Source organism: Pinus tabuliformis, chromosome J (assembly GCF_031772625.1).
Source record: "Pinus tabuliformis cultivar Carrire ecotype Pingquan chromosome J, CPIR1, whole genome shotgun sequence".
NCBI lineage: Eukaryota > Viridiplantae > Streptophyta > Pinopsida > Pinales > Pinaceae > Pinus > Pinus tabuliformis.
This window is the reverse complement of record NC_142295.1, coordinates 102,701,758-102,713,905: the sequence shown is the minus strand read 5'-3', so window position 1 is coordinate 102,713,905 and position 12,148 is coordinate 102,701,758. Positions and strand designations below refer to the sequence as shown.

Genomic DNA, 12,148 nt, shown 5'->3' with positions numbered 1-12,148 from the left:
GTCTGAAAGGCCAGGATCCTATCCATTCTAGATAGAGATCGCATCAAGGCCTTCGCTTTGAGAACAATGGTTATCCCAGTTGACCCGACTGATAATGAGAAGTACGAAGAGGCAATGGCCAAGGCAAAATGCATCATCCTTGAAGGGGTCAAGGATCATGTGGTCCAACATATTGCCGAGAAGGAGACGGCAAAGGAAATGTGGGACGCCTTGAAGAAGTTGTACCAGCATACTTCCATGTAGAGGACGATGTTACTTGAGAATCAACTGCGGTCATACCAGATGCAGAAGGGGGAACAAATAGATCACTTCCTCGGGAGATTGAAGGAGATCCGGGACCAACTGACTTCCATAGGGGCCACGCCGGATAAGGAGATGTTGGTTAGGACCGCTCTAAACGCAGTCTCCAAGGAGTGGGAGACATTTGTCCAGAGCATTCTAAAATATACGGGGCTACCAAAAATTCTAAAGTGAGAAACATCAGGTTTCTTACCGGTGAAAACTTCTTCGAGAGTCTTTGAGTCCGACGCTTGATCCCTCATCTATTTTGAACATACATGGCAGTGTTCGCAGCGTCGGTCCATAAGAACTTCAGAAGGCTTTGATCATGAAGCATGGCACGAGTGGCTTCTACGATAGAATGGTTCTTCCTTTCAGCAACACCATTTTGCTCAGGAGTATATGCGGTAGTAGTCTCCCTCTTAATGCCAGCTTCTCTACAATAATCTTTGAACTCATTTGATTCGTATTCGGTTCCATTATCGGTCCTCAATATTTTGATCTTCTTCCTGGTTTGATTTTCGACCAAAGCTTTGAAAGAACGGAACCATGAGAATACTTCGTCCTTCTTCTTCAAGAAATATATCCAAGTCTTGCGAGAGAAATCATCTATAAAGGTTGCATAATATAAGTATCCTCCCAATGAGTTCACAGGCATTGCACTAGATAGATCAGAATGAATCAATTGCAATATGTCAGTAGTCTTGCTATCACTTGAGGGGAATGGTCCTCTTGTATGCTTTCCTTAGGCACACCCCTGACAAACACCTTCATGTTCTAGTTTAAATTCGTGCATACCTATCACCATCTTCCTTGCATCGTGTAGAGCCTTATAATGTAGATGAGCAAACCTCTGGTACCATAATTCGGATTGAAGTGATGTGTCGCAAGACATAACTCCCAATGGGCTTCCTCCAACTTGATATAAGCTATCAACCCTGAAGCCAAGTGTGAATGCATCTTTGACATTTTTATTCCACACACGTACCTTTCCATCGATGAATGCCGCCTTGAATACTTTGTCCTCCATCACCGAGATAGATACCAGGTTCTTCTTTAGATCAGGTACATATAGTACTTCTTGTAGATGAATGGTGTTACCCTGATTCAATTGAAGAGTAACATTCCCAACTCCAATATGAAAAGTCCCGATATGAGTAAAGACGGGAATATCGAAGTATTGAGATATCGAAGGGGAGGAGCATCAGAGATATCAGATATCGGGAGTGTGAGGCATCAGAGCATTGTGATATCAGAAACTTTTGAGATAGAAAAAGTGTTAAGTATTAGAGATATCAGATATCGGAGGTTTGAGATATTAGAGGGTTTGAGTGACGCTTGTTATAAAGCTACGATATTCAGGGGTTTCCAATATGTCAAGTGGAAATATTGTGGGGCTGACGGTTCTTTTGAAATATTCAATAAAAAGGAAAGGCCCATGTACTTTATGTTATATATCGGGAAAGTTTTATCGGGGAATGGTTTTATCGTAACTTTCCTATAAGGAATGTTACGATATTTCAGTGGTCCGATATAACTCCTCCGATAAGACATTATTTAAATAACAAAAGGCATCTCGGGTTCTCATGAATTGTAATACTTGTAAGGTTGGATTTCCGATATGTGGGTTCCGATAATAGAAACCTTTATGTGAGAGGGTATTTTATTTACAAAAATAAAAAAATTGCCTTATTTTATTAGAACTAAAGAGTTATTATAAAAGTTCAAAAGGGTTCCTATAATTCATTATTTAGCTAAAATAAAGCTAAATGGGGGGTTGTTGAGTACTACAACACAACCAAACCTGAGGAGTGCACTGTCACCTTTGTGCCATACACTCTGGCTCTCGCCGTCCCCTCTGTCGTGTGCTCCCGCTGTCCCGTCTACCATCATGCTCCCGCCGTTCAAGCCTCTGCCCAACGACTGACTAATGACCACCCCTGTTCTGTTCTGCATTCACTGACAGCTATGCCGTCCTTGACGTGTTCTCCCTGTTCCGTTGGTCAACAACCACTCTGCTGAAACTCCCACGACGCTGTTATCCTCCCGTCTCTGCCACCGCACCACTCAACCAACATTCAACCAAACCGACATTTATTCCATGATCAGCCAACGGATCCGACTTCTTGTGGTGATACAATTAAGTTATATATTTTATAAATTAATGTAAGTTATACAATTTAAATTATTGAAAATAATAATAATAATAATTAAAAAAATATTATTATTTGGTAAAAAAAAACAACTCCAAGGGAATATTACTGACGAGCTATACATGCTAAGACAATTGACGAATTATACATATCGAGATGACAAACACAAGGTGAAGAAAATTGTAAGCATTAAAGCTTTGAGGACAGCTTTTGAAGGAAGTGGCAATGTTATGAATATAATTTATATAAAATAGAATAAATATAGATAAAAGAATAATAAATCATAATTATAGTTAATTAATGATTAGTTAGTGAAGAGGTATGTCTTAATGGACATGACGATAGTATGAAATGTACAAGGAATATTGAATGTTACAATGAGGGCCTGCTTATATATTTTACATTAAAAGTCAACAAGCTACAGTTTTGTTGCTTCAGGTAGATCCAACAATAGAACTGGATACCTGATGTAGGTTATAGCAAAACTTGAAGGCTGTATCTCAATGCACTTTGTGTGGATATAATGTTTTCTGTTGAAAAAATGAAAAAACAGTTTTTTCTCTTGGAAAAGAATAGAGTTTATCTTGTATAAACTGAACCCATGAAAACAAATAATCTGATTTTTGTTTTCTTTTACATCCGAGGAAAGAAATCAACCTCCCTCTCATTCTGAGGGCTAGAGTGAGGTTGCTAGCATCAGACCAGCCCGCAATACTCACTTGAGTTCACAAGGCTTGAAGCCAATACAACAATATCCATAGGCACAAAGCCATTACAACAATAATTATCAACGGATTATTGTTCATCATGTCACTAGCAGGGATTTGATTCTTGGTGGGGAAGATAACAGCCATTCTACCCAACCACCCGAGATAACTCTGATTGGCGAATAATTCGAAAACTAATGCTAGATAGTTTGCAATTATATAATACTTAAATAATTTTGTCACTGATGTACTTCAATATTATTCTCTCTATGAATGTTTTCATAAAATATTCTGATCTGCTATTAGTTTTAAAATATCAGTTATATTTTCCAATAGCCATTATTTACCACAAATGTAATCTGCATTTTATATAAAATGGAACAATTAGGAACAAAACCTGTCGCGAATGGCACCAGTTGCAACTGATTTTGATCATTGAGGGTGACTCAGTATTTGGAAGACTTGCTAGTTTGGCCCTGTTTTGACCTGATTTGAGTGAGTGTGATTGTGTCATTTTTTAGTACGGGTGATTTTCAAGGCACATGGGCGAGCCAAATGAATTCAACAAGTTTCCCAAATGATCAACAAGTCTGATCAGTATCATGTGGTAGAGGAGTGAGCACATTGTTCATTCACAAGAGTGGAAGTTGTTAATGAAACTAATCAATATCTTAATTGTAAACATGTAACTAGCAAAGTATGATGATTCATGCCATTCGTGTATGCTATTGCTTAGCATTTTATTGTCATACTGGGACAATAATTGTTACCCTGGTAGTTGATGACCACCAAGCGTGTTTCCTTTCTTACACACTCATGCATGCAGGGCAAATCCATACCTTGAACTTGTCTCCCTGTGTAGTATACCTAGGAGGGATAATATGGGGTACAAAGGGAATGTAGTATACCTAGGGGGGATAATATGGTGATGACAGCTAAGTCGCTTTTACGCAGCAAAGCTGCATCGTTACAAAATTAGTGTGTGGACTTGTGGCTTATGGGCCCACGTATACATCGGAAGCATTATAATTGGTGGAAACACAATGAAACCCGACCAATCACCCAATGATCCTTTGAACGTTTATGACTGAAACCCAAATAAATTAAAACTCTCTTTGATAAATCTATTGGGTCCGCTCAAGTCCGTTAACCCATGCACATGTTCGCGCGCGATTACCGTCTGATCAATCCACCAACAAATGGTCTGGATGGCCGGAACTCAACAAGGTTTTAATCTTGTTGTATAAACCCTCATCGCGTTTGTTTTTGGAATTAACAGCCGCGCTTGTTTGCACGCGATATGCATCTGATCGCCATTAAACGGATGGTCCGATCACCCTAAAGTTTAAACTCTTTTGGATGATTTTCTCGAGTCCACTAGCTGAGATAACTTGCTCGCAAGTTTCCACGCGATCACCGTGGATCTCCTCCCATCGGACGGCTACGATGTTTCCTCCGCCATTCCTCTTCCATCGTTATTATCCGTTGATCTAGCTGATTCAACGGTTCCCGCTGTGTTGATCAATCGACTCCAGTTGCGATTGAACACTCTCCTCCATCGTTGATCTTCTCAAATCCAACAGTTATTGAGTAGTCGCTGATTGATGGAATTCGCATTACACACAGACTTAACTCTGCCATACTTTGCCTAAGGCACTCACATTACTCATATAATAGGTCATTCTATGATATCGTATTATCATTGGATCACCATCGATCCTTATAGTGATCGATGGTCGATCAATAACCTGTCACACGAAATTTAGCTCTTCCATCGCACACATCCAGATTATAGGTAAAACAACACACATACACACAAAATACAGATAATACATATATTCCAATTATATACATAATTCGATTATAGGCTAAGGCCTCATGGCCTTAGTCACAAATTCCCCTGCAGCTACATTGTATCCTATATATCCATTTCATACAACACAAACTCTCTTGTATAGGAAATTACAAAGGGAGGGATCGTTTACGATCCATGAGTTTCTCCCACAATCGCTCAATCAAACCCCAAATCTTTCTATGGCAGATAATTACATTTAATCAAGTCTCTAGAGACTTATCAATTCCATCAATTTAGCTCTGTTTGAACAGAATTTGCCCCTGTTTACAATGATTGTTCATGTTTCCCCCTTCACAGCGCAAAATTTCAATTTTGATTAAGGGTGGTCAGATGCTTCTGCATCAGACTCCCAAGGTACAAACATTTATGACCTCCTGGTCATATGCTTCTGGTCGTCCCTTAACAATTCTACCCACATCCTCTATGGAATTGCCTTTATGATCTTTCCGTGAGCTACAACAAAACCTCTGCTGTAACAAGTCCTCTTCTTGCTACACATGCCTCACTAAGCTTCTCTCCTCTGAGCTCAGTCTTTCGGCATCTCTCTAGTTCTTTCCTCTGGAACCAATTGAACACTCCTGGCTCTAGGTTGCTGCAATCTTCTCACTTTCTTCTGCCGCTATCTGTACGACAAGAATAAGACCACAAACTTTCCAATCTTCAACATGACTATACCTCCTTTTGCACGCAGAATCTTCATCTGCTCTGATACCAAAAATTGATGACAACTAAGCTGCTTTTACGCAACAAAGCTGCATCTTTACAAAATTAGTGTGTGGACGTGTGGGTTATGGGCCCACGTATACATCGGAAGCATTATAACTGGTGGAAACACAATGAAACCCGACCAATCACCCAACGGTCCATTGAACATTTATGACCGGAACCCAAATAATTTAAAACTCTCTTTGATAAATCTATCGGGTCCACTCAGGTTCGTTAACCCACGCACATGTTCGCGTGCGATTACTGTCTGATCAATCTAGCAACGAACGGCCTGGATGGCCGGAACTCAACGAGGTTTTAATCTCGTTGCATAAACCCTCATCGCGTCCGTTTTTGGAATTAACAGCCGCACTTGGTTGCATGTGATATGCGTCCGATCGCTATTAAACGGATGGTCCGATCACCCTGAAGTTTAAAATCTTTTGGATGATTTTCTCGGGTCCGCTAGCCGAGATAACTTGCTCACAAGTTTCACCATGGATCTCCTCCCATCAGACGACTACGATGTTTCCTCTGCCATTCCTCTTCCATCGTTATTATCCGTCAATCTAGCTGATCTGACGGTTCCCACTATGTTGATCAATCGACTCCAGTAGCGATTGAACACTCTCCTCCATCGTTGATCTTCTCAAATCCAATGGTTATTGAGTAGTCACTGATTGATGGAATTCGCATTACACACAGACTTAACTCTGCCATACTTTGCCTAAAGCACTCACATTACTCATACAATAGTTCACTCTATGATATCGTATTATCATTGGATCGCCATCGATCCTTATAGTGATCGATGGTCGATCAATAACCTGTCACACGAAATTTAGCTCTTCCATCACATACATCCAGATTATAGGTAAAACAACACACAGACACACAAAATACAGATAACACACATATTCCAATTATATATATAATTCGATTACAGGCTAAGGCCTCACGGTCTTAGTCACAAATTCCCCTGTGGCTACATTGTATCCTATATATCCATTTCACACAACACAGACTCTCTTATATAGGAAATTACAAAGGGAGGGATCGTTTACGATCCATGAGTTTCTCCCACAATCGCTCAATCAAACCCCTAAATCTTTCTATGGTAGATAATTACATTTAATCAAGTCTTCTAGAGACTTATCAATTCCATCAATTTAGCTCTGTTTGAACATAATTTGCCCCGGTTTACAATGATTGTCTACGTTTCCCCTTTCCCCCTTCACAGCTCAAAATTTCAATTTTGATTAAGGGTGGTTAGATGCTCCCGCATCATATGGGGTACAAAGGGAGGTATCCATGGGAATAATGTAATAATGTGATGTAATAATGGGCAATACTTAATAAATAAAGTGGTTAACCCACATTATGTAAGGGACCACAAGTAGTTAGAGAATAATGTGATAAGCCCATTGTAATGGATTTATGGTATTGAGAGACCCATGGTAATTACCCATGGTATTGTAGGTATGAAGCCTATATAGAGGCTAGAGACTCCCCATTGAGAGGTGTCAAGGAATATTGTATTGACAAGCATATGGCTTATGGAGTGCTCTCCTTCTTTAAGGAGTGATTGTATGGTGTTACCCTACCTCAAGGGTTTTGATATTAATAAAGAGAAACATTTTGATTTTATATTCTTGTATATCTCTTGGGATTATTTGCAGTATTGGGCATATTTGCATTTTATATATTTTCAAGTCAGATCCATTACACCCTATTAGCGCTCAAACCAAATGAAAATATGGTTTCTCTTCATTTATGTTTCAAGCTCATCTACAAAAATGAGTTCTATATTATCTTGCCAAGAAGATCAATTAGAATACCTTTTAAAACTATTGATTGCGATGAGTACCAAATACCTAGGCGAGATTTTTATAGTTTATTGAAGGAAAGTTAAAAGACTCTCTCTGTTTATGTCGCAAGCCATATGCATATGCACTACATGAGTTCCATATTATCTTTCAATAAGGCCAACTACAATATGGGCTGAAAACTATCGATTGGGTTATGAGAATCATCTGTTGTGTTATAAGTGCATGCGAAGGAGCTATCTGTATCTTAAGCAGAGTGTTTAAAGATGTGCGAAGTAGATAGAATGAATTTTTCAGTAGATTTAGCTAATACCAAGTTACCTAGAATCAGCAATATGTTCTTCCATTCTCTTCCTTTTAATTTTGGATTAAATAAGTGCGATCTTAAATAATTTTCATATTATCTAGGTATCCCTTCCTGTCGAGCAGTCATTTTGCTGGTATAATGGAAGTGATGGCAACACTGGCGAGAAAAGAATCCAAGTAAGTCTTATTTTGAGATGTTATACATTTTGAATATTTTTTATGTGAGTGAAATTAAAATTTAAATGTCAGGTGCTGTTTGTTTGAAGTAGGTTTCTTATACGTGTTTAGGAAACTCATTGAACTTTAAAGAATTTGGTTTTTGCATCATTAGACATGTTGAAGTTTCTTCCAAATGGTTCATATTTGTCTTACTTTGTCCTTTATTCAAACCTTTTCAATGAAAATGCAAGAGCAACAATTTTTGAGCATTTCCTTGCATTGCTTTTCAATTGAGTAGAAATCATATGGATCTTTTGGAGGGATTATCATCCTTCTAAAGTTTAATTGTTTGTCCTCCACTTACGAAAATTAAAATAATGACGCATAGCATATTGGACAGTGGTGACACCCATCCATTAGGAACAATGTGTCCTTGAGTGTAGAAAATGGAAAAGGGGAGATGACAAGAAATACGTTTCTGCAAACTGGAATGTTTGGGGTTAGCAAGGTTACGAAATTTGGGATAGAATACTAGGAAACAACAGTGAATTGGTGAAACACCAGGAAATAGGTTTCTGAAAACGAGAAGAAAACTGCCAAATAAAACCTATCAACTTTTAGACTTTTACAAAAAAAATGAAAATTTCAGGTGCTATGTACTCTTCACAAAGAATAAGAAATGAATGGTGTCTATTCACTAATGAGAGAGCATCAAAGAAGAATTCATTGTCAAATTTCTTGGTGCTAAATACTTCATAAATATTGATTTGGCTTCGGTTGAAGAATCTAGGGCAAGTAGGATTGATGTGATTCTTTTTAACTTGATAACTATTTGTGAGTCATTTTAATTTTCTTCTTAGCACAATCTTCTCTTTGACATTATTAGAGTGTGTTTCTTATTTCATCAAATAGCTACCAAAAACCAAAGAGACAAGAACACAAGATGTTTGGCTTTCTGCCAGGGCCAAAACCTCTCCCTCTTGGAGAGGAAAACCCGCACACAATTCTTCTTATAGAGATTCCATTTGACGAATACCAAGACCTTGACCCTTGACCTACTAGGCCACTCCAAGACCAAGACACCAATCCTCATCTTTGACACTGCTGAGATCATCATCATTGCTGCACCATTGAGGTCATCACTGCTGCATCATTGAGGTCATTATTGTTGCACCATTGCTGTTCCTTTACCTAGATCATTTCTGCATTCTTCTCTGTTATCATCATCATGTCTTCATCGATGCACTGAGGTCTTCATCATGCCCTTGTCTTCACCAAGATCATTATGTCGATATCATAACTGTGTACAGTATGTTGAGAGAGTATTGTTGTGGGATTACTATTATGTCGAGACAGTGATCAGTGTATCATCTTCATCTTCTTCATAACAAACATACCGAGACAGTGATCAGCACTAAGGTCTATGTCATTACATCTATAACGAGATTGTGACTGTGGTCTTTCCTTGCACCCTAGACTGTCACCACCAAGGAGGAGAAGACTGTAATCTGCTTACTGAAATTATACCCGAAATAGCAGGGGTATCCGAGATGTATCCTTCTGTAATGCGAGGTTCAGATTCCTGTACCCATCCGAGAGGATCTGAGGTCCTGTACTTACCCAAAGTTTCAGAGATCCAAGACACTGTTCTGCTGCCTTGATCCGAGATTCCTGTACCTACTGCACCCATCCGAATTTCAGAGAAGAATCCGAAATCTTGCTTTTCTGTGGTGACCCTAACTGCGTATATATAGTAGTTATGTCTCTGTATTTGAGCCGACGTGACAGTGTGAAGTGTTGTCTTTTTATTGAGCCGACATGACTTTCTTTAGTCTATTTAATTCAATTTGAGGCCGACATGACTGCTCTCTTTATCATTTTGCTTGCTGTCTTCTTCATGAGGATTGTGCTGGTCTTGGAGGGCTAATCTAGTCACTAGGTAGACTTATATACATTACATATATGCTCAAGAAGAGCTCTTTGACTCTGAATTTCCTAGACCTATGAAATGAGCAAGAAACTCATTCTCATAATTTAAAAATAATATTTCTTTTTCTTGACAAGTACAAAGATCAAAATTACATTTGTAAATACCGAACCTAGTTACACTTTCTTCAACACTCCCTCTTAACTAGGGAGGTATTTATAATGGTACTTGGTCATTCTCAATCTGAAGAATTTCTCATAAGAAGAATCGGATTGGTAATCCCATCTGGATAGCATCATATCAATCAACATTGTCATAGTGCAAGGCCTTGACTAACAACTCCATCTCTCCACGAGACCATGAGCTACAATGCTGGTGAGACCAATGATTTATGGACACCTTCATCATTGTCTCTCAAGGTACATACTCGCCCGGGTGTTCACCGAGTATGACCTTCTAGGACCATTCTTATCTTGGGTTCCCAGCCCTCAAAGAATATCGGTCCTCTTGCCTACTCTTGTCTTGGATGCTGTACACATCCTCAAAGAGTATCGGATGCCAGATGATTACCCAATCTTCCCATTCTTTCTTCCCAAGTGAAGATAAGAATGTTGTGTCTACCATGTGTCTACATTTCCATCATGGCCTTCATCTAGACTTATGGCTGTTAGTCCTAGTCTAGGCATGACACATGACATGGAAAAACACAAATGTCACTCCTTTATAATCAGGGGTGATCTTAATTCAAGCTCGGACCTGTCAGAGCTCCCTCTTATCTAGGGACTCTTCTATATATCAACAACTTTTTCTTTGTGGGTCCTTTAGCTGCTTGATCAACTTCTCTCCTTGATGTCATAAAATTCAGTTGAGCTTCTTTCTTGTAGGGCATCAACCATCGATCACTTTCCTTCTTGGTTTGTCATGTCATTCCTTTCTTTATGGAAAGTGACCTTCTTGATACATATCTGGAACCTTCGTCATATAGCTTCTTCCTTCCCATCATGTTTCTTTCAGGAATTTCCATCCACCACATGAATGCCAGTTGTACTTGTACTTACAACTCTTGTTCCAGTAGCCCTGCATGCACTCACCCAAATATTATTCAAGAAATCAAAACATAACATTAAATCAAATCGTACCTTACTATATGGCTTCTTCATCATGACATCTTCCTGTAGGCATCAACATCCTGCATTCATGTTGACACATCTCCCAAAGATATCCATTGTCAAGGGTCTCCTTTTTTTTTTGGACTTTCATCAGAGTCTTCATATCCTTCTGCGAGATTTCCTGCTCAAAGCTTCTTGGTCTATTGGATGTTGATTGCCTTCAACATGGTTGCATATCTCACGATCTCTTCCTTCCTCACTCATTCCATTCCACGAGCTTTCAATCAGAGTTTCTTAATTGTAGTCAACCACCTCATACTTCATATGAGGACATATTATGTTGATTTCATCTTAGTGTGACTTTATGCCTTCCTGCATCCTTTCAGAGGAGGAGTCCCTTTTTCTCTTGATCATGCTTCTTAAGATAGAAGCAATGATCCATGTTACCTGCAACCATATGACATGACATTATAATATTAAACACAATCATACATACCTTATTTCACCTTCAGGTCATCGAGGCTTCTTCCAGCAGCTTCCTTGATTGAAAAGATCTTCAATCTCGTGATCTGGTTCATGTCATATCATCATCTCATGATTCTATAAGTTGGAGTTCTTGTTGAAACACTTGCTTCCTCTCTAGATTAGTGAACCCTACGATGAGGATTCCATCAAAGAATTTTGAGGATCTTGTATATCCCCAACTGGCAGATGTTTCCTTTTTGACTTGATGTATGATGAGCCTTAGATGACTCCTTTCTTTCCTTCAATGTCCACTGAGGTTCCTAAGAGCTATATATCCTACATGTTGTCTGCCATGGATTTTTTTCCTTCATGATCCTTATAAAGATGTTACAATTTCTTGTTTCTAATGCTTTCATGATGCCATGATGCATCTTATTATCATTGTCATATCTTTTAACACAAGATTTAGGAGCTTATGATAGGACCCTTTTGTGAGGGATATTATCTTACTCATAGGAGAGATTTGTTACTCCCTCTTTCCTTGGCCCTTTTCTTCAGCTTCCTCCATCTTTCAGTGATATGAGCTTCCAAAATCTTTCTATAGCATTGAATCTTAGCTATACTTATTTTGTCTTGCTTGAGGACCAACCTTGCCTT

At 38.9% G+C, this 12,148-nt stretch overlaps 1 protein-coding gene across 4 annotated transcripts in view; it reads left to right on the top strand.

Moving 5' to 3' along the window:
* The window catches only part of LOC149225724 (alpha-mannosidase-like), a 456,087-nt gene that overhangs the window by 107,577 nt on the left and 336,362 nt on the right, over positions 1-12,148 (top strand). For all 4 annotated transcript variants that reach the window (XR_016247699.1, XM_089377297.1, XM_089377296.1 and 1 more), the window contains exon 17: positions 7,934-8,008. Coding sequence is in view for 3 of the 4 variants with exons in the window: in XM_089377297.1 (XP_089233423.1) it covers positions 7,934-8,008 (75 nt within the window). In the remaining variant the exon portion in view is untranslated. The remainder of the gene's footprint in view (positions 1-7,933; positions 8,009-12,148) is intronic.